This window comes from Phocoena phocoena, chromosome 6 (assembly GCF_963924675.1).
Source record: "Phocoena phocoena chromosome 6, mPhoPho1.1, whole genome shotgun sequence".
Taxonomy (NCBI): Eukaryota; Metazoa; Chordata; class Mammalia; order Artiodactyla; family Phocoenidae; genus Phocoena; species Phocoena phocoena.
This window is the reverse complement of record NC_089224.1, coordinates 81,692,687-81,715,664: the sequence shown is the minus strand read 5'-3', so window position 1 is coordinate 81,715,664 and position 22,978 is coordinate 81,692,687. Positions and strand designations below refer to the sequence as shown.

The following is a 22,978-nucleotide window of genomic DNA, read 5'->3' as shown; positions in this document are numbered from 1 at the left end:
ATACATCTATCTATCTCTCTCTCTCTCTCTCTCTCTATATATATATATATATATATATACACATTCATTTTAATATTCTTTTCCATTATGGGTTATCACAGGATATTGAGTATAGTTCCCTGTGCTATACAATAGGACAGTGTTGTTTTTCCATTCTATATAAACAAGTTTGCATCTGCTAATTCCAAACTCCCTATCCAACCCTCTCCCACCCCCTCCCCCTTGGCAATCACCAGTCTATTCTCTATGTCCCTGATTCTGTTTGTTTCATAGATAGTTTCATTTGTGTCATCTTTTAGATTCCACATATACATGATATCATATGGTATTTGTCTTTCTCTTCCTGACTTACTTCGCTTAGTATGATAACCTCTAGTTGCATCCGTGTTGCTTCAAACAGCATCATTTCATTGTTTTTTATGGCTGAGAAATGTTCCGTTGTGTGTGTGTTTGCGTGTGCGTGTCTGTGTGTGTGTATACACTACATCTTCTTTATCCATTCATCTGTCGATGGACATTTAGGTTGTTTTCATGTCTTGGCTATTGTGAATAGTGCTGCTATGAACATTGGAGTACATGTATCTTTTCAAATTATAGTTTTGTCTGGATATATACCCAGGAGTGGGATTGCTGGATCATAGGGTAATTCTATTTTTAGTTTTCTGAGGAACCGCCATACTGTTTTCCACAGTGACTGCACCAACTGACATTCCCACCAACAGTGTAGGAGGGTTCTGATGGTGTATTTTAATTCTGCCAACTTTTGTTCTATATATATATATTTTTTATTGGAGTATAGTTGCTTTGCACTGCTGTGTCAGTTTCTGCTGTACAGCAAAGTGAATCAGCCATATGTATACATATATCCCCTCTTTTTTGGATTTCCTTCCCATTTAGGTCACCACAGAGCACCGAGTAGAGTTCCCTGTGCTATACAGTATGTTGTTATTAGTTATCTGTTTTACACATACTAGTGTATATATGTCAATCACAATCTCCCAATTCATCCCACCCCTGCCCTTTCCCCCTTGGTATCCATATGTTTGTTCTCTATGTCTGTGTCTCTATTTCTGCTTTGCAAATAAGATAATCTATACCTTTTTTCTAGATTCCACATATATGCGTTAATATATGATATTTGTTTTTCTCTTTCTGACTTACTTCACTCTGTATGACAGTCTCTAGGTCCATCTACGTCTCTGCAAATGACAAAAATTCATTCCTTTTTATGGCTGAGTAATATTCCATTGTGTATATGTACCACATCTTCTTTATCCATTCCTCTGTTGATGGATATTTAGGTTGCTTCCATGTCCTGGCTATTGTAAATCGAGCTACAATGAACATTGGGGTGCATATATCTTTTTAAATTATGGTTTTCTCTGGGTAAATGCCCAGTAGTGGAATTGCTGGGTCATATGATAGTACTATTTTTAGTTTTCTAAGGAACCTCCATACTGTTCTGCATAGTGGCTGTATCAATTTACATTCCCACCACAGTGCAAGAGGGTTCCCTTTTCTCCACACCCTCTCCAGCATTTATTGTTTGTAGATTTTTTGATGATGGCCATTCTGACTGGTGTGAGGTGATACCTCATTGTAGTTTAGATTTGCATTTCTCTAATAATTAGTGATGTTGAGCATCTTTTCATGTGCCTCTTGGCCATCTGTCTGTCTTCTTTGGAGAAGTGTCTATTTATGTCTTCTGCCCATTTTTGGATTGGGTTGGGTTTTTTTTTGACATTGAGCTGCATGAGCTGTTTGTGTATTTTGGAGATTAATCCCTTGTCAGTTGCTTCATTTGCAAATATTTTCTCCCATTCTGAGGGTTGTCTTTTCATCTTGTTTATGGTTTCCTTTGCTGTGCAAAAACTTTTAAGTTTCATTAGGTCCCATTTGTTTATTTTTGTTTTTATTTTCATTACTCTAGGAGGTGGGTCAAAAAAGATCTTGCTGCGATTTATGTCAAAGAGTGTTCTGCCTATGTTTTCCTCTAAGAGTTTTATAGTGTCTGGCCTTATATTTAGGTCTTTAATCCATTTTGAGTTTATTTTTCTGTATGGTGTTAGGGAGTGTTCTAATTTCATTCTTTTACATGTAGCTGTCCAGTTTTCCCATCACTATTTATTGAAGAGGCTGTCTTTTCTCCATTGTATATCCTTGCCTCCTTTGTCATAGAGTAGTTGACCATAGGTGCGTGGGTTTATCTCTGGGCCTTCTATGCTGTTCCATTGATCTATATTTCTGTTTTTGTGCCAGTACTGTACTGTCTTGATTCCTGTAGCTTTGTAGTATAGTCTGAAGTCAGGGAGCCTGATTCCTCCAGCTCCGTTTTTCTTTCTCAAGATTGCTTTGGCTATTTACAGTGCGCGGGCCTCTCACTGTTGTGGCCTCTCCCATTGCGGAGCACAGGCTCTGGACGCGCAGGCCTGGCAGCCATGGCTAACGGGCCCAGCCGCTCCGCGGCATGTGGGATCCTCCCAGACCGGGGCACAAACCCGTGTCCTCTGCATCGGCAGGCGGACTCTCAACCACTGTGCCACCAGGGAAGCCCTCCTGTTTCCTTTTATATTCACACCCACTTCACTCCCAACTGCACCCTCTCCTTAACCCTTGGCAATCTCTGAGCTGTTGTTCTCCATTACTATATCTTTTTCATTTCAATAATGTTGTATAAATGCAATCATACAGCATATTACCTATTGGAATTGCCTTTTTTCACTCAGCATAATTCTCTGGAGGTTATTCCAAGTTGTTGTGTGTATTGGTAGTTTATTCCTTTTTATTGCTAAGTATTATTCCATGATACAGGTGTACCAAAGTTTAACTATTTACCCATTGAAAGACATCTGTTATTTTTTCAGAAGTTTCGCTATTACGAATAAGCTGCTATAAATATTCATATACAGGTTTTAGTGTGAACATAATGTTTCTTTCTCTGGGATAAATGCCCAGGAGTGCAATTGCTGAGTCACATTGTTGTTATATGTTTAGCTTTATAAGAAACTGCCAAACTGTTTTCTAGAGTGGCAGTACTATTTCACATTCCTGTCAGCATTTTATGAATGATCCAGTTTCTTTGACTCCTTGCCAACATTTGGTGTCGCTGTTTTTTTTTTTATTATAGCCGTTGTGATAGGTATGCAGTGATATTTCATTGTGGTTTTAATTTGCATTTCCCTAATGGCTAATGATGTTGAACATCTTTTCATGTGTTTATTTGTCACCTATGTATCCTCTTTGGTGCAATATCTCTTTTATCCATTTTCTAGTTGGATTGTTTTCTTACTGTTGAGTTTGAGAGTTGTATATATATTCTACATATGAATCTTTTATCAAATATGTGATTTGAAAATATTTTCTTCTGGTTTGTGGCTTGTCTTTTCTTCCTTTTAACAGGATCTTTCCTAGACAAATGTTTTTAACTTTAACAAAGTCCTATTTAGCATTTTTTTTTTCTCTTATGCATTATGCTTTGATGTCAAGTCTAAGAACTTTTTGCTTGCCTAGTCCTACATCCCAAAGATTTTCTCCCATGTTTTTTTCTAAAAGTTCTGTAGTTTTACATTTTATGTTTAAGTCCATTATCCATTTAAAGTTAATTTTTGCATAAAGTATGAGACTTAGGTTGAGGGTTTTTTTTTGTTTTTTGACTGTGGATGTCCAGTTGCTCCAGCACCATTTGTTGAAAAGGGTATCTTTCCTCTGTTGGATTGCTTTTTTTTTTTGTGGTACGTGGGCCTCTCACTGTTGTGGCCTCTCCCGTTGCGGAGCACAGGCTCCGGACGCGCAGGCTCAGCGGCCATGGCTTACTGACCCAGCTGCTCTGTGGCATGTGGGATCTTCCCGGACCGGGGCACGAACCCGTGTCCCCTGCATCGGCAGATGGACTCTCAACCACTGCACCACCAAGGAAACCCCAATATTTCTATATATTACAAAATGATGACCATGATAAGACTAGTTACCATCTGTCACCATACAGAGTTATAATATTATTGACGCTATTATCTTTTTTCTGTTTTCTTGAGGTGGAAGCTTAGGTCATTGATTTGAGATTTTTCCATTTTTCTAATGTATGCCTTTAGTGATATAAATTTACCTCTTAGCAGTTCTTTTGCTATTTCCCACAAGTTTTGACATGTTGTATTTTCATTTTCATTCACTTCCATTGGTAATTTTTTTTTTCCCTGAGACTTTCTCTTTTACCCATGGACTATTTAGAAATGTGCTGTGCAGTTTCCAAGTATTTAGAGATCTTCTTGTTATCTCTCTCAGAGAACTTTGGAGAGCTAAGTCTGTATGATATCAATTCTCTTAAATTTATTGAGGTTTGTTTTTATGGCCCAGGAGATGGTCTATTCTGGCACATCTTCCATAGGCATTTGAATAGCAGGTGTATTCTGCTGTTATTGGGTGGAGTGTTCTACAAATGTTGACTACATCCTCTTGTATGATGGTATCACTGAGTTGTTCTATATCTTTGCCAATTTTCTGTCTACTTGTTCTATCGATTATTGAGAGAGGGTTGTTGAAGTCTCCAGTTATAATTGTGAATTTGTTTCTTTCTCGTTTCAGTTCTATCAGTTTTGCTTCACATATTTTGTAGCTCGGTTGTTTGGTGCATACACATTTAGGATTGCTAAGTGTTGTTGGTGGGTTTACCCTTTTGTCATTAGGTAAAGTCCTTCTCTGTTCCTAGGAATTTTCTTTGTTCTGAAGCCTACTTTACCTGATATTAATAGAGCCCTCCTGTTTTGTTTGATTAATGTTTTTATGATATATATTTTTTGATCCTTTTACTTTCAACTTGCCTATATTGCTATATTAGAAGTAAGTTTCTGATAGATAGCTATGTTAACTTCCTATAGCTGCTAAAACTAATTACCACAAACTTGGTGACCTAAAACACCACATATTTATTCTCTCACAGTTCTGGAGGTCAGAAGTCCAAAATCAGTTTCACTGGGCTAAAATCAAGTTGTTGGCAAGGCTAGCACCTTCTTGAGGCTCCAGGAGAGAATCTGTTCTTTGTCTCTTCCAACTTCTAGAGGTTGCTAGTATTCCTTGGCTCATGGCCACATCATTCCGATCTCATGCTCTCGTTGTCACATCTCCTATTTCTGTGTTAAATCTCCCTCTCCCCCTCTCTTATAAGGACATTGGTGATTACATTTAGGACCTACCTGGACAATCCAGGATAATCTCCCCATTTCAAGATTCTTAACTTAATCACATTAAAGACCCTTTTGCCATAAGGTAATATTTGCAGGTTCCAGGGATTAGGACCTGGGTGTCTTTGTGGACCGTCATTCATCTTACCACAACAGCATGTAATTGGGTCCATGCTCCCCACTTGGCCATTGTTGGTGTGGGTGTGGATGGGTCACAGTTTTTCTGTGGTGTTTGACTGGAGTAGTTTTCTGTCTGGCTGGGCTGTCCTTTTCCTGCTTGTTTGGCTGAGGAGAGCAGGCTTTTGGGAGGCATTTTTGTCTGTGCCCTTTGGTGTTTTCAGGTTGCCAGTTTCTTCAGCTTCAAGTCTGGGATATAAGGCAAAAAGAAAATGCGTTTAAAAAAAAAAAGAAACAAAAAGAAACGAAAAACAAACAAAAAAGAAATAGAAAATGCACTTTATTCACCCTTATCCTGAGTATGTATACCTTTGGAAATCCCAACTTTTGTATAGTCTCCTTGTACATTCTCAACCTAAAATAGGCCCTAGATTTTTTTTTTCTTTGGCTGCGTTGGGTCTTCATTGCTGCGCATGGGTTTTCTCTAGTTGCAGCAAGCAGGGCAACTTTTCGTTGCGGTGTGCGGGCTTCTCATTGCGGTGGCTTCTCTTGCTGCAGAGCATGGGCTCTAGGCGCGCAGGCTCAGTAGTTGTGGCTCGTGGGCTCAGTAGTTGTGGTGCACGGGCTTAGTTCCTCTGCAGCATGTGGGATCTTCCCGGACCAGGGCTCAAACCGGAGTCCCCTGCATTGACAGGCAGATTCTTAACCACTGTGCTACCAGGGAAGCCCCAGCAATGCATTTTAAAAGACATTTCATCCAGATATTTTAGTTGTTTCCATTGGAAAGTTCTTTAAGGGTGTTTGGTGCTCATTGCTGATGGAAACAGACGTTCCAGTGTTTTTTCCACCAAGATGTCTGTACCCACATCTCAAAGTGTCAATGTTACCCAGGACCTTGATCTTGATACAGTTTGTGGGCCTTTTATAGGGTCAGGGAAATCATTACTCTCACTATAATGGAAAAGATTGGAGGAACGGATTTTTATTTTATTTCATTTTCCCCCCAGCTTCATTGAGATATAATTAACATATAATTGGAGGAAAAGATTTTAGAGTCCCCTTGACAAGTCTTGTCGACTTATCCTGGCAAAAGCAAGACACAAATCCCTTTATTGTGCTAGCACAGCATCCCTTTCTTTTGATAACATCTTCCTGATTTTGCTTTGTGGAAATCCCCACCCTCCTTCAATGGGTATGGTCGTGATTGGACTATCTGTTGGTCAATATACCCTGTCCCCTGCTAGCCAAGAGGGGTGTGTGATACCAGACGGATCAGTCAGGCAGTCTCCCTGGAGTTTGAATGTGAGTTCAAATTACTGACAACCTGATTCATCCTGACAGTGACACTCAGAAAATCTCATCTATTAGCTGCTGCCCTAAATTCTGTCCTTCTTTTTTAATATATATATAAATTTATTTATTTATTTATTTATTTTGGGCTGTGTTGGGTCTTCGTTTCTGTGCGAGGGTTTTCTCTAGTTGCGGCGAGCGGGGGCCACTCTTCATCGCCGTGCACGGGCCTCTCACTGTCGCAGCCTCTCTTGTTGCGGAGCACAGGCTCCAGACACGCAGGCTCAGTAGTTGTAGCTCACGGGCCCAGTTGCTCCGCGGCATGTGGGATCCTCCCAGACCAGGGCTTGAACCCATGTCCCCTGCATCGGCAGGCAGATTCTCAACCACTGCGCCACCAGGGAAGCCCCAATTCTGTCCTTTTTAAGACCTGATTCCTCAGCTTTCCCTTCTGTTCTGTGAACCTCTCCATCTGTTTTTTTAACTGTGTTTGGACATCCCTCCAGAATGGGGAGTTTTTTCTTGCCTGAGCCAGCCAGTATCACCCTTGTCTACCTCTGACTCTTTGAAGCTTCTTCCTTTTATTGACTGAAGTCTGTTGCTACATGGCATTGTTGCTATCAGTGTGCCCCTCTTGCAGCATCTCTGTCCTGGAAACTACTCAGGGACTTGAAGAAAGGACATTGTGCTGCAGTCTGACTTTCAGGCTACACAAGCCTAATTCTTCCAAATGGTCCTCCCAGGACACAGGCTGCAGCCCCTTCCCCATCCTGATTGTCTTCTCATGATACATTCCAGTTGATCAATGTCCCTCAAAAAATGTGAAGCTCAGGGCCAATCCAGACACCCTGAACAGGGCAAAGTCAGGCGGGGCCATCACCTCCTTGCTCTGAGCACTCTACTTCTTTTAATACAGTCTCCAAGTTCATTATTTTGGCAGCTTCGTGACACTCCTGACTCATAGTGAGCATAGTATTGGCTAAGCTGTCTTCACACATGCTGCTACCCATCCTGGATTTCCTGGCTGACCCATGTGCTGTTGGTTTGTTTTTAACTTACAGCCCTGCTTAAAAACATGGCCGATCTTGCCTAAGTTTTCCATGGCACAGTCCGAAAGATCTTGCCATGGCGTCATGTAGTTTCTGGATTCCCCTTGGAATCTAAATAATCCAGAAGAAGGGAGTGTTAGGAAACACTGCCTTTCTCTCAAACAGCACCCAGACCCAGCGTGGAACAGAAGTCATGGATGTAATTCTGAGAAAAGCCCAGCCCAGACTGGGGTTGGCTGAGGTCTCCAAAGGTAAGCCTCTCGCTTAAGGTTGTAATATGTGTTACTCATTTCCTTTTGGGAGCAATTAATTCTAATCTTAATGTCAGACTTAAAGGCCAAAAGAAAGTAGGTTGAATCTGCATTTATTGACACTGTGCATATTCATTGTTCCAAAGGCTGCAGGGTGGACTCGGATATTGTGAAACTTGGCTGGGCAAGCAGGGGTCCTAAGGATAGGCCTAGGCTCCTTGGGGGCAGCTCTCCTGGCCCTCCTTCCCTTTGTCATCTCAAGGGGGCTCCCCAGTCTCTTTGCTTCCTCTGAATGTCAGGAGTGCACAAGAAAAATAAACGGACTTCCCTGGCAGTCCAGTGGTCAAGACTCCATGCTCCCAATGCAAGGGGGCATGAGTTTAATTCCTGGTTGGGGAACTAAAATCCCACATGCCATGTTGAAGCCAAAAAAAAAAAAAAGGAGTGCACAAGGCTGGGGGGATCCCCAGGCTTCAGAGTCCCCTCAACAAGTCTAGGCTGACCTAGCAGAAGTATTCAAATCTTCCACCCCAAGGGGAAGGGGCATTCGTATATGTGTGTGTATGTGTGTCTTCTGGTTGAGGTGGGGCAGCGTGGCTGGAGACTATAGTGGAAGTGAGAGTGCTTTCCATGTACCAGTTATCTACTGCATAACAAGTTATCCCAAAGCTTAGGGGCTTAAAATCATAACATTTCTGATCTCAGTTTCTCTGGTCCTCTGCTTCAGGGTATCTCACAAGCCTGCAGTCATCTCAAAATGTGATTGGGAAGGATTCGCTTCCTAGCTCATTCACGTAGTTTCTGGCAGGTTTAGTTCTTATAGGCTGTTGGACTAAGATCTCAGTTCCTCATAAGTCCCTTGGTTCCTTACCATCTTGGTCTCTCCGTACTGCATCTTACAACATGGCAGCCTGCTTCATTAGAGCACATAAGAGAGTGAGTGCCAGCAAGACGGAAGTCACAGTGTCTTGTAACCTAATCATGGAAGGGACATTTTGTAACTTTTCCCATATCCTGTTTATTAGAAGCAAGTCACTAGACTCAGTGGGAGGGGCTTACACAGGCTGTGAATACCAGGAGGGATGATCACTGGAAGCCATAGTGTGAGACCCTGTGGGGCAGGTGGGAGGGACAGGTGGGGTGTGAGGCACATCAAGCCTGGGATAACCGTCAGCTATCTAGAAGGTGAACCTAATAGGTTGTGGACGGAGGGCAGGGTCTTGGGGACCCAGGCTATGTCTGAGAACTCTGGGTCTGAGCAGCCTGTAAGATTGGGCCCAGATCTGGGTGTGTACTAATCCTAAGCCCCCCTGGACCCAGGCTGAGTAACCAAGGTGGGGGTTGGCTCTCATACTTCGTACTACCAAGTCACTTTCCTAGGTCTGCATGCTGTGAGCACCCACTACTGCAGGCAAGGCACAATGCCAGGCACGGCATTAAAGTGCTGTGGGTATCCATTCATTTGTAATAATTCACACAGTGTAACTGCAAGAGCACTGGGTCAGAGCCTGGTGTCCCAAGTCTAGTGTGGGCTCCATCGAAATTGCTGGTGACCCCTCTTTGGGCTTTAGCTCCCCATGCTATAAACACTATTGCAGTAAAACTTCCCCCATTTCACTTCACCCCCAGTCACTTTGAGGTTGTTTTGAGAACTTCATGAGATAAAGACATGGAAGGGCTTGGAAATAAACTATCACACTACAGTTTACAGAAACTTTCATATTATGCTATTCCATTCTCATGTTTGTGTTCAGGGGAGGGGGACTCAGATTCACCAAAGCTTATGCTAAAGGGACACCGGAGTCCATCTGAAAACCCCCAGGCACACACATGTACCCAGTGTATAGATGGGACTGCCAAAGGCAAGGGACTCATTCAAGGTCACACACAAAGTTGGTGGCTGTGGAGGGGTGAGGCCCCGAATCTTCTTCTTTTTTTAAATTTTAAATATTTTATTATCTAAAGTTATACCCAAAATTGTGCTTCATTTTTTCCTATACTACACTATACACTTTAACTCGAGGACATTTTAAAAAGCAATACATTTCAGAAATCCTGGAAAGAATTCTACCAGCTATAAGTTATTTAAATATTGCTCATAGAAAGTATTAAAGAACCATGTAAACAGCATACACCTAAAGAGATGAATGCTTAACATCAGTACAGGGTTTTTCATTCACTGATAATCTAAGGGTCAATTTCTAGATGTTTCTTTGTCTTGTATGCTTCATTTGTTTTATCAGCAAGCAAAGGCCTATAAGGGATGGCTTCACTGCCCCTCAGACTCAGATCCACCTTCATCTCGACTAATCTGGAAGTAACGAAGTTCGTAAGTCTCCTCATCAGATGCAACCCCCGAAGCTGATCACCAAGATTATTCTTTTTAAGGTATTTCTTGGTAAGACATTTCAAATACCTTTTAGAGAATCGTTCCTCAGAAACAACCATGATTTTATTCTTGAAGGCTTTAATGTGAACAACATTCCCAAGATTTCCAGTTTTTCCTGGAAAAACTTTAACTTTCTCAAGGTAGAAACTGTTCAAGAATTTCCAGAATCAAAAATTCCATCTTCTCCTGGATGAGTAAGATCCAAACTAAACTTCCAGGTTGACTTCTTAGGCCTCTTGTCTTTCTCTGGCACCATCTTGAAGGCCGGCCGTGCAATCAGAGAGCAGCCCTGAGTCTTTTGACTTCTAGCCTAGTGCTTCTGTGAGCCAGGAGCCTCGTGATGCAAAGTGTTACCACCTAGAAGCTCTGGTGCCCAACTGCCCGGTTTCAGACTGCTCCTACCGTTTCTTATAGTTCATGGTCACTATCTCCCAGGGGATTTTGTGGAGACTGAAAAGCACAAGGTAGTGCCTGCCCTGCCAGCTCACTGAATGTTAGCCATCGTGACCGGTATCACAGAGGGAAGGCACTGTTGCACCCATGTTATTGCTGGGGAAGTTTAGGCTGAGACGTGCCCTGGTACCAGAGCCAGGACTTGAACCAGTGCTTTTCTCACGAAGGCAGGCAGCCTCTCAGAAAATAGGAAAGTACCAAACAATGTTCAGATTTGACCATTACTGACAGTATATCAGACTCCAGGTTCATTTTGTGCATTTGTGTGTAGCCTACAGGGAGTAGTGGGGGCACAGCCCAGGTTTCCTGAGGATGGATTCAGGAGGGAATCTTCAAAATGAGACCTGAAAGCCCCTTGCTGAGAAGTGAGGTGTCTACCAGGGCACGTAACTCTCCGGCCAGCCAACCTTGCAGTAGCGTTTCGGGAAAGTCGTTTATGTTCATTATAGTTTGGGATTGGGGTGGAAAGCCTGTTTCAGTTCTGGGGTTTCGCTCTCCTATCAGGCCGCTGCAGGCCCGGACGGGCCCCGGCTGGAAGGAAGTCAGCCCTCCTCCCGCCAAGGAGGAAGGGCCCTCCCGCCTGTGGTCGGTGCATTGTGCTTGCTGGATTCCAGGCTGTCAGTCTCACGGAGAGCTCTGGGGATGCTTAGCCTGCAGATTGTTTTGTTAGGTTTCTCCTACAACTAATTTGGAAATTACCCAGCTACCCACAGCCTCTCCCAGGTGTTCTGCAAACTACGGGCCTGCTCCCGCAGCTTTCGCCTTGGTGGGACCAACGCTGGCTGAAGCTGGGAGGGTCAGGGTGGGGTGATAGGAGGGTGAAAAGAGGCCCACAGTGGTAGAGCTCGTTTTAAGCAACAGCCAGTCCCCTTCAGCTTTGGCACTAACCATCCTACTTGGTAGGATCTGACGCAAGCAGATCCACACACTTTGCAGACATTATCTTTAAGCCTCACACGCCCTGTGGAGGTAAGTCAGGGGCGTGTGGAGGATCCACCCTACTTAGAGGCCCAAAGAGAGAGGATTTCCCCAGAGCTGCAGTCAAAACCAACACGCAAGTCTCCTGATTCCCATATCCAGGAAGGAAAAATCCTCACGTTTGATTCATTTTGCTGTGAACTTTGTTACACCTGGGTTGAATCCCTCTCAGGCAAAGGTCTGTGACCTTGAGCTTGTCCTCTTTTCTTGGACCTCAGTTTTCTCATCTGAAAAAAAAAAATACACCTGAAACCTGCTACTTTCCAGGGCAGTTGTGAAGATCCAAAGGACAGCATATGTGGAAGCGCTTGGTACACCCTGAACACAGCCTCTCTTGGGTAATGTCAGGGTTACCTTAGTCAGCTGTGCCACGGCTGAGCCACTTGAAGCTGGGGAAGAGCAATGGTGTGGTGAGAGCCCTGGACAAGGGCCTAAGATGTTAGCTCACTGTACAACCGTTACCTTCTCTGGTCCTTGGTTTTTCCTTCTATAAAACAAGGGTGGGACTAGATAACCTTTCAGCTGTATTTTTTTTTTAAAATAAGAATGGCAAAGGAAATCTCAAAGGGAAAACCAAGAATCAAATTTTTCCTGCCCCATAAGGGTCACCTTTATTAGTTAGGATGCATTTGGCTGCAAGTAACACAGAGCCCAAAGAAAAGAGGCTTAAACTTAGAGGACATTTGTTATCGCCCACAGGTATAAAGAATGGTTCCAGGGTTGGTTCTTTCAGCAGCTCATTGATATCATCAGGCCTCCAGGTTATTCCCACCTTTTGGCTCTGCCATCCTCAGCAGGTTGGCTTGTTCTCTTAGGCTGGTACCCTCCGAGCCCAACATGTCTGTCACACTTCCAGGAGTCACACTCTAACAACATTAAGAGGAAGAAAATGGCTATTTCTCTCCCACTGTCTCTTTAAGAACAAAGAACTATTTCCCAGAAGCCCTGAGCAGACTTTTCTGGACATCTCATTGGCCTGGAAAGTATCCTGTGCCTGTTTCTCAATAATCACTGGCAAGAGTGATGGAATCATCACCACGTTTACCTTAGACAAGTCCAGATTGAGCCGGTGGATACTCCAAGGGGTAAGACTTCCCCTAAAACACATGACCAACTGCAACCTGAACAAAATCAGGGTCTTGTGAGCAGAGAAGAAGCGGGTGGGGGGAAATGGCTGGGTAGACAGCTAGCAGTCTGGCACAACTTCTTCTTGAATATGCCAGAGAGGGTATTGCTTTACTTCTGTCCAGAGTTGTCCACTATATGGCTGTCCTCAAGATGCTCCATCTGAGCTCTACCATCAAGACCCCTGTGCCCAGTCCCCATGATAAGACATTGTTCTTTCTTTTGAGTACGGGTGCAGGAAAAATGTGGGCACAGCCCACTTCACACAAGGTTAATTATGAAGCTTTGATGAAATTTAGGATAAAAGGAAAGTGTTACATGGGAGGGGGAAATTTTGAAAGTGCTCATATTAAGTATAATTTTCTCATAGTGTAAGAAACCCGTCACGGGGCTGCTCATGAACATGCCATGCTCCTAATCTCACTCCCTTGTCCTGAGGTCTGGACCTCTGCACGAGAGTGACGTGATCTGTTGATGTTTGAGCTGAATCACACATTGGCTGCTGTGGGGAATGACTGAGGAGAGCAGTGGAGGGGGCAGGGAGCCCTGTTAGGAGGCTGACGCTGTGATCCAGGAGAGAGATGAGGGGGCCTCCTACTGGGTTGGTGGCCTTAGACGTGCAAGATGGGGTTAGGGGGTTCCTAGAGAGGTAATGGTCAGAGCAAATTCATGGTGACAGGAACACACAGGGGTGTCTGGGAACAGCAAGTGGGGTGTTGGCTGGAGCCTAGATGTGTAGGAAGGGCAACTATGGGAGATGAGGCTGGGAAGAGGGTTGGCATAAGGATAATGGAGGGTCCCAAGTGCCAGGTGAGAAGTTTGGGCTTCCTGTTGCAGACAGCAGGGAGCCTGCTTCCGTAGGACTGGAGCTCAGCTTCAGGAAGTGAGGCTGGCAGTGGGGGCAGAATGGAGGGAGGAGGCAGGAGCATCCATGGGGAGGGCTCGGCCAGCTGCTGGGGGTTGAGAGCAGAGGCAAGAGTTAGGCTCTATGAGGCTGTGCTTCTCACACGTTATCTCTGGTTGTTGAGCGCCTCCACGCCTGAAAAATCATAGCTGGGGCTCTGCTCTGCCCACACTCCTGGGAGAAGCCGCTCCAGGTTCTCAGATAGTGAGATAAGCTGGTGCTCTGCACCAGGGCTGAGATCCACCCTGATTCCGCCTCTCAATCCCTTCCTCACCCTGGGAGGGGCTGACAGTTGATCCCCAGGGCCTCTCTGACTACATGCTTCTGCACCAGGTTAACCCTTCTGGGCTGAGCTGGAAATTTGAGCCTCAGCTCTCAGAAGAGGGGCTGTGAGGCTGGCAGAGGGGCATAGGGAGCTCCATAGGGAGCAGTCATCCTTTCCACCCCAGGAGCTCTGCAAAGGCTGGCTTTGGCCTCAGCCCGGAAAGAAGACGCTGGAAGGAGGGTAGGGACAGGCACCAAACTTGTTAAAGACCTCCTATCCTCACTGCACCCAACCTGTTGACCCTGCTTTTCCTTTAGTTCACTGCTCAGTTTGGGCTGAAAAGCACTAGTCACACTGCTTTCCCTCTGGGTGGTTCTAAGCTATTTATTTAACTGATCCCAGGCTCAGTTTACCCATCCATACAATGGAGGGCCCTCCCGCAGCTGCACTCCTTCCCCCTCCCTCAGCCCCCACCTTCACCACCACCCCTGTCTGATTACTTCCATTTCCACACTGCCTTTTATGAGGGTGATAATCAAATGCAGTCTCCCTTGAGGGAGGCATAAGTTCTAGCCAGGCTTGGACACTATGAGATGTTGGGTAAGTCCTGTGCCCCTTTAGTCTATAGAAGCTCTATACGCACGCATGGTATTCCTATTTATTCCTATTATTGAAAACTCATGTGAGCACTGAGATGAGAGTCCTGGTTCTTCCACTGAGTTGCTGTGTGATCCTGGGAAGAGAGCCCAGTCTGGTACATGCTCCTTATCATCAGGGCCTTTTTTCCCCCCCCACCTCCCGGTTGTCCTGTCATGCCAACCCCCACCCGGGAGTCCGCACTTCCCAGGAGCAGGGTGAGCACAGAGACCACATTCTCCAGGAAGGTGTGGGCGTTTGGGGTGGGGGAGGATTCATTAGGATGCCCAGGATCGTACGAGGGGTACTTAAATGCTCTACTGGAGGATCCTTCAGCCCAGATGGACTCAGAGGTGGGGGCCTCTTCCTGCTGAGAAGAGAGCTTTATTTTTCTCCTGAACTCCAACAAGCCCAGACTTGGGGTTGAAGTTGCCAGGTTTCATCCGTACTTGGGCAAATGACTGCTGCTTACGGAGGGTACAGAGGCCAGAACCCAAGGTCCCCAGAGTGGCTCAGCAGGGAGTCAGGAGTTTGGGTTCCTGCTCTGGCTCTAACTGACAGTCCAGCTTTCAAGATGGTTTCAGATACACTCTCAGTGAATGTCATTGTCATGGTCACCTATCAGACAGGGAACATGAGGTGAGATGCATTCCAAGGGTTAGGATTCCAAGACTGTAAAGCACACCCAAGGGAGGAGGTGAAGGGCTGCACCCTAGCCATCTCTTCTCTCTGCAGCCATCTCTGGTTGGGGTTCTCGCTGAGAAACAGGAGCCTTCTGGAAGTTATTCTGGGGTCTCTGATTTCAACAACATAACACATCCCCCACCCCCACCCCGCTTCTCTAAAGCTCTGCCTCTCTGCCCAGGGTATATGAATCGCTTGAGGTCTTGTTGAATTGCAGGTTCTGGTTCAGTAGATCTGGGTAGAGCCTGAGAGTCTGCATATCTAGCAAGCTCTCAGGGGATGCCCATGCAGCTAGTCTGTGGCCCACACTTAGAGCTTCAAGGCCTCAGGGCCTTAATGTCTTGTGCAAAACAGCAGGGAGGGCAAGCCTCCTGCTCTCAGCTTCTCTACTGGCACTTGGAGAAGTGCATCCTGGATTTAAATGACCAAAAAAATGGGAGTTTGTGAGGGTGAAAGGGGACCTGCCACCCAGCTTTGTAGATGGTGAAACTGAGGCCTACGCAGTGCCAGAAGAAGCTTGTTCAAGACCTCACAGCATTTTAGTGACAGAGTTGAGACTCAGGCCTCTTGCAAAGGAAAAACAAAAACGAAAACTAGAAAAGATACTCACTGAGGTGTTTGCTGTGCTTTCTCTGGGCGAACTATGGGTTCCTTTGATTCTTCTTTCTAAGTTGTATTTTTTGTTTGTTTTTACAATGAACGTGTACCAATTTTGTAATAAGAAAAAAATTAATTTTGAAAAAATTCTCACAGAGTTCTTAGTAAATGAGATTATGTTTATGAACGTGCTGGACGAACTGTAACTACGTACGGCAGCTTCAAGTCAAGGGTGTGAAATTCAGCCCAAACCCTCCTGAATTCCTTTCAGCGAGGTTACCCTCACTCTGGCGCACGAATCACCGCGATGAGGAGGAAGGCCAATGCCGTCACCAACCGCCGCAAGCCGATTCCTACTCCCACTTAGCCTCAGCTGTGGGAACTCTTCCCCCAAAGCTCTGGCCGCAGGAATCTTTCCCCTTAAACTGGGGAAGAAATTTCCCTAATCCGTTTTCGTAGTAAACGACCTCGGGCCAAGTCTGCTTTTGTTGCTGGTTTCCTAAGCTTAATTGCGAGCAAAGTTAATTTGAAAGAAAATGTTACAGCTCTGGGGCGAATTCTAATGAGCCTTGGGCAATTAGGGAGGAACGCATCTAATTACTCACAGACCTGGGGCGGGGGTGGGGGGGGGGCGCCTACACACGACGCGGGGGGGGCGGTGCAGGGCTCAGAGAGGGGCAAACGATTTCTCTGGATTCAAGATAGGAAGAAAAAAAAGAGAAACGCACCTCCGGTCTCTGAGCCCCTAGACGGGGAGCCAGGGAGGTTCTATTTCACAGTTTGGGGATTCGGAGTGTTGGACTGTCCCAAGACGCAGCAGTGAATGTTCTCAGAGAAGGGCTGACGCTCTCTCTTCAACACCTCGAGGGTCTCGCCGTCTCTCCTGGCTCCTGCTGTATACCCAGTTCCCTCCTCGCAGCGTCCTCTTTCTCAGAGCGCAGACCCTGGTCGATCTCACCTGTCGTCCCAGTTGACAAGGAGAGTTGGGGGCGAAGACGCGTGCGCTTTCCCTCCGTGTCTTTCTTGTTCCCCCGGCTTTACCGCGACGCTCCAGGAGACTTCCGGATAAGGCGGCGCTTAAATGTTAAAACCTTCTTCCCTCCTGTGCGCTTTACAGTTTACAAAGCGTTTCTATCCCTCTTAACTCGTTTAACTTCAGGTGGACTCTGAGGGAGGGGTCACAAATTCCCATTCACAAATGTGGACACCAGGGAAAGGACTGGATTAACGTTAATGGCGCTGTCAAAGCATTGGACTTGGTAATTAAAACACGGAGAAAGGCTCAACCGCTGCATTAACTGGGCGCATAGACTGCCCTTTTCCAGCCCCAATCCCCCTGCCGGGCTTTAGGAAGACAAGGACAAAACCCCTGGGTGGAGGGCTTTCAATTTCTGGCCAGTGCCAACGAGGCAAGGCATCTTGATTTCTGCCTGGGAGAGCCATACTGTCTAGCCGCACACGGAGAACCTTTGAATTTCAACCTGCAAGGATCCATACAGAGACAAGGGAGGCCTAACACCTAGATTTTTCCAAGGTCACAGGGCTGGGTCTGAAATCTGGACCCACTGGCAATAGGGTCAGTGCTGCAGCTGCCCCCTCCTCCAGGTGGTCATTTACCACCATCAAAGTCAGGAAGGACCAACATCTAGACCTGTACCGTCTAATACAGGAGCCGTCAGCCACACACTGCTACCGTGCACTTGGCTGTGGCTAGTCCAAACAGATGACCTGTAAGTGTAAAATACACTCTAGATTTTAAAGACTTGGTATGAAAAAAGTAAAATATCTCAACAATTTTTATATCGATTATATGTTGCAATGATAGTTTGGACATTAAATTGGGTTAAATACAATATATTATTAGTTAATCTCACCTGTTTTTTTTAATTAATGCAGCTACCAGAAAAATTTTAATTACACAGGCAGCTTACATTATATTTCTATTGGGCAACACTTATTTAGACAAATACCCGTCTGGACTGAATCACATTCACATGTCTTTGTGAACAGGATAGTGCAATCCCCAGAATTAAAAATAAAAATTACCAGTGGTCTTCAGTCTTCTTTCTCACCCCCTCCACTCTTCCCTAGCAAATTAACTCTGCAGAAAGAGGCTGCATTTCTCTTGTCAGAACTCACTTGCTCAAAGATCTTTATTAACACAGTTCACCTGAACACTCAGGTTTATCTGAAAGCTGTACACCGAGCCTCTGAAATATTTAATGCTGGAAACTTTTGCTACAGAATCGAAACTTACAAGATTTCTCAAGAGAAAGGTGGGGAAATGATTGGATTTTTTTTTTCTTTCTGATTTTGGTCAGCTTGTTGCTTGAAACAAATAAAGGATACAAAGCAAAGTTAAACACCAGTTTCTTTCTAAAGCTTACTTAACTGATGGCCCCAATTAATTTTTCTCTTTACTTTTTGCATGAGGAGGCTGCCAAGGTTCGGCAGAGGGTACCAGGGATGGAAGAGCCAGCCCAACAAAATGAAAACTGTCATCAACAGGCTCCCTCGAGTCCTGTCATCCCTTTGAATTTTAGTTCGCCCAATGGGTCCCAGGCTGCTTGATGAAAAGAAAGCGTGGGCAATGGACAAATGTATTTCTACCTGCCTCAATGGAAAACCGCACTTAGGACCCAGCAGTAATAGCTGCCAAGTGATCAGCACATCATGCTCAAAAGATTCAAGAAATTATGATATAAGCGGTGCCTGGAGCTAATCCAGAGATGCTTGCCATGAGCTCTGTTTCCATTCCTTGGAATAGCGTTAGGCCCTGGGTGGCCGACCCATGCTGCCAGATATGCAACAACCATGATGGGCCCTTAAAGATCATATGGGGGACGGTTGAATTCTGCAGCCCTCTTGTATTATAGATGGGAAAACTGGGGGTGTGAGTGAAGGAACTGGGTTACACTGTGGCGCTGGGGCACCGTCCAGACTCAGAGCCAGGTCTGCAGTTCTCAGAGGCAGGGTAAAGCAGCCCCTGGTCAAGCGAAGCAGAGATCTTTCCCATTAAAAAAATGGTTACCTCTTTTGCAAATTTGTCCTCCTCACCTTAACTAGGAAGACACTATCGGAGCCTTTTATTGTAATAACGTAGTCAAAGGCACAAGAGATGGAACTGTGTAAAAAGACCCGGGTTTTGGTAAGTACGGGGAAGAGTGAAGTCATGTGATTCTCCACAATTCCCTTAGACTCTGGTGTAGACACTATGTTGTGCCTCCTTTAGAGCCAAGGACCCTCCCCGGTAGAATGTCAGAAAGGCACGACCTTTAGAGCTTCGCCTCAGTGAGGGTCCATTGTCTCAGTCCGTGGGCCGAGGATGCCTCTCCCCACTTCCTCCCATTTTCAAAGCGAACCGGTGTGTACACGGTGCACCGGGAGTATGCGCCTGAACCTCCGGCTCGGTCCCTCCCATGTGGCTTTCACCTCGATCCTCTCTCCAGTCCTGTCCTCAGGTTTCGTGAATACTTAGTTCGTAAAGACAGTCGAGGTATCTATGAATTTTCGCCTGTATGCTCGGCTCACATGGCGGACACAAACCGATCCGCTCCGCCTGGATAGGCAGCCGCATGGCGAGCGTGGTAGGCGCCTCCATTGCCCCCTCCGAGCTGCCCACCAGGATTGTAGCAGGGCCCCAGTGCTCCGAACTGACCGGGCGATGTGCGCCCATAGAAGTCCACTGCAGTCTCGACGCCGCCACTGCTGCCACCCGCGGGGGGCGAAGCGGGCCCGGCCAACCGGCCAGCCGCTGCGAAGAGGGCGCTACCGGTCCCTTGCGAGTACGCGCCGTCTGCGCCCGCATAGGCGGCCGCATAGGCGGAAGTGTTGGCAGGTCGGGCGACGGCGCAGCCGGAGGGCTGGTAAGCGGTGGTAGTGGCAGAGGCGCCGGCCGAGGCAAAGGCGCAGGAACCGGAGGGCCCTGACGGCGCGGGGCCCAGTTCTGGGCTGAGCGGCCGCTCAGGCACCAGGCCGAAGACGCGGCACGGGCCTGGGGACGCAGCCGGGTAGTAGACCGGGGGCGGCGCGGCGAGCGACGGCGGGGCATAGCCTGCATAGACAGCGCCCGGGTAAGGCGGGCGCGCATTGGGCACCCCGCCCGGGAAGATGGCGGCAGCGGCGGCGGCGGCGGCGGCGGCAGCAGCAGCAGCGGCGGCCGCGTCGTGCATGTAAGCCGGGTAAGTGGAGAGGTCAGAGCGCTTGAAGCGCTTGCGGCGGCGCAGGAAGCTGCCGCTCTCGAACATGTCCTCGGCGTTGGGGTCGAGTGCCCAGTAGTTGCCCTTGCCCGGGCGGCCGGCCTCGCGCGGGATCTTGAGGAAGCAGTCGTTGAGCGTGAGGTTGTGGCGGATGCTGTTCTGCCACTTTTTGGGGTTGTCGCGGTAGAAGGGGAAACGCTCGGTGATGAACTTGTAGATGCCGCCCAGCGTGAGGCGGCGCTCCGGTGCGTGCGCGATGGCCATGGCAATGAGCGCAATATAGCTGTAGGGCGGCTTCCCACGCTGCAGGGGGCGCTTCCGCCGCCGCCCGCCAGCGCCGCGACCCGCGGCCTCTGCCGGGACCCCGGCCCCCGCCTCACCGCGCTCCTCCTTCACGGCCGCCAGCGCCTCCGGCTGCGGCGGTGGCGGCGGTGGCGGCCCGCTCTCCGCCGTCATGGCGCAGCCGTCCCGCGTCCCTGGGGCGTCCCCGCTGCCCGCTGCTGTCGAGGGGCTGGGAGCTGCGGGGCCCGGGATGCAGGGTAACGGGAACCGACGCTGGGGCCCTCTTTAGAAAGCTCAGGGTGTCCTCGCAGCTGGCACCGGGAGCACAGCTTTCGTGGCAGGGGCGCGCAGGAGCTTTGGCGCCCGTAGTTTCCGGGCTGGCTCAGTGCGGACAGAGGCTCAAGAGTGTCCCGCCCACCGACGGCTCTGCTCGTGTTCTGGAGCTCGAAGCCAGGCGCCAGCAGCGACGCTGGGACCCGGACGAGGCTCCTGTCGCGGGCTAAGGGGTCCTTTGCGCGCTGGTGCCAGGAGGTCACGGGGTCTGGAATTGGTCCTGGGCTGGGGCGCCTGCATCAGTTCTGGGCTTCCTGCTGATCTGAGGATAACCGTCGAGGTCCTGAGCGCAGAGGAGGCTGCGGGCACCAAGGTCTGAAACGAGAGCAGTTAGTGCAGGCGTGGGGACACTCTGGTGGGGGCCGCCTAGGCGGCGCCCCTGTGGCCGGGGCCGCCGAAGGCGCGGAGGGCAAGGAGGCGAGGCAAGGCGACGGCGGCGAGGTTGCAGCGCGGGCCAGGCGGGGTGGCCGGCGACTGTTCCTCTCCGCAGGGTTGGCCTCAAGCCGCCAAGACCGCTGGCGAGGCGCTTCCCTGCACACACCCGGACCGGCTCCTCCCTCCGCGGGTTTCTCCTCCTTAAAGGCGCCAGGAAGCTTGGGGCGGTGCCCGTTCCCCGCCCGCCCCCCGACTGCCCGCCCCCTGGGCCTCGGCGCACCTCCCCAGGTAGGAGATGCTGTGGCGGCGCGGCGGGTACACCACACGGTCTGAGCATGGAGGTCCCTTGGAGGTCTCCTGGGCCGGTCCTCTCTGCGCGCCGACGGGGAGACTGAGGTCGGGAGAGGCCAGGAACTGTCTCTGGAGACCTCGGCGCCCGAACTCAGCGCTTCGGGACTTTACCAGCCTCTATAGAAGGCTGGGACCCGCAGGTGAAAGGAAGGGCTCGCCTCACCTTTTTTGGCTGGAGAGGGTGAGAATTGGCTGAGGGGCGCTTGGTTCTTGAGGGTGGGGGACGAGGAAGGGAGAAGACGCTCCAGGTGACTGGCTTCCAAGGTCTTTCAAGGATGATTTATTTTCAAACCCCAACTCAAGGCTGCCCTGGCCATTCCCCATCCAGTCCCTCATCCTTCAGGCAGGATTCCTAGGTCCGATAGAGGAGGTGACTTGCCACGGTTCCACCGCGACTTCGCAGTTTAGCCGAACCTCACACCTGCCTGCGTCTCTGGTGGGAGTGCGTTTCTTCGACATGTACCAGAGGTAGCCACTTTCCCTCGGTGGGTTCCGGGTTCCTCCACTGTACCGAGGTTTTGTATCTCAATTGCTGATATTTAGGGAAAGGCCGCAACACGTGTCCCCCCCGCCCTCCAATCTTTTATCTTTGGGTGGCTCGGGACCCCTCTGTATATGATGTGGAGTGACTCACAGCTTAAAGAGGATGGAGGCTAGGCTTCTGCCTCTCGCGGCAACCTTCTCCTCCAGTTCGCCCAGCCAGGAAGGCTCCAAGTGGCTCCCAAGACGTCCGGGGGCAGCCGAGCAGCCCCTTCCCGCAGCGGGACGGAGGGCTTCGAGAGGTGGGGGCCGGGGTTGGCGGCGCTCTGGGAAGGCGAGTCTCCCGGGGAAGGGGCGGGCAGACGGGACCCGTCCGCTTCGCGGGTGTCCAGTTTCGGAGTTCGTTTCCCGCCAGCTCCCTAAGCCCTGATTCGGCCTCGCTCAAGACCGCCTGCGGCGGCGGCCCCGCAGGTCTGGGTTCGCAGGGACAACCTGGGCCTGTCCCTTCCCGGTCACAAGCCCTCAATTTTCTCCTCTGAGAACTGGGGCGGGAAAGCATGTGCGGATCTCAGGGGTGGGGCGTTCTACCCTTAGGATTTCAGGCTCCGGCCGAGACGCAGCTTTCCGCGGGGCTGCGGGTGGAGGGCTGGGCGGAGAGAGCCGCGAGAGTGCGGGCGGCGGCCTTCAGGGGCTTTAGTCGCGTTCTTCGTGGAGATGAGCTCCGGGCAGGTTCAGCCCCACCAAGCATTGGGCAACTGCCTTCGGAAGAAAGAGGCAAAGAGTTCAGATCCTCGCTCCGGCAACCCGGGTGTGGAAGCAAATTGAACGGTTTGCATAAAGACCTTCCTCTGCGGATTCATGCTCGAAAGACGCGAGAGGCTTTTCACTCGCTCAGAAACCTCCCGACTTCCTTCTTCCAAAGTAACGAAGCTACGAAAATCCAGGTTGCATCCTGTTACGTTTTTTCAAAGGGAAAAAAAATGTTTAACATTTTAACCAGATACATTATAGCAATCTTTTAATACTGGAGTTTGTGGTTCTCTGTA

General features: G+C 48.5%; 1 protein-coding gene and 1 pseudogene across 1 annotated transcript; both read right to left on the bottom strand.

Moving 5' to 3' along the window:
- Window positions 1–10,150: 10,150 nt before the first annotated feature.
- On the bottom strand, window positions 10,151–10,547 carry LOC136125096 (ribosomal protein eL22-like 1 pseudogene; annotated as a pseudogene).
- An 8,892-nt stretch (window positions 10,548–19,439) lies between these two features.
- Window positions 19,440–20,567, bottom strand: FOXE1 (forkhead box E1). Its single transcript, XM_065879380.1, has one exon. It carries the CDS (start codon window positions 20,565–20,567, stop codon window positions 19,440–19,442), a length of 1,128 nt encoding a protein of 375 aa, XP_065735452.1.
- Window positions 20,568–22,978: the final 2,411 nt, after the last annotated feature.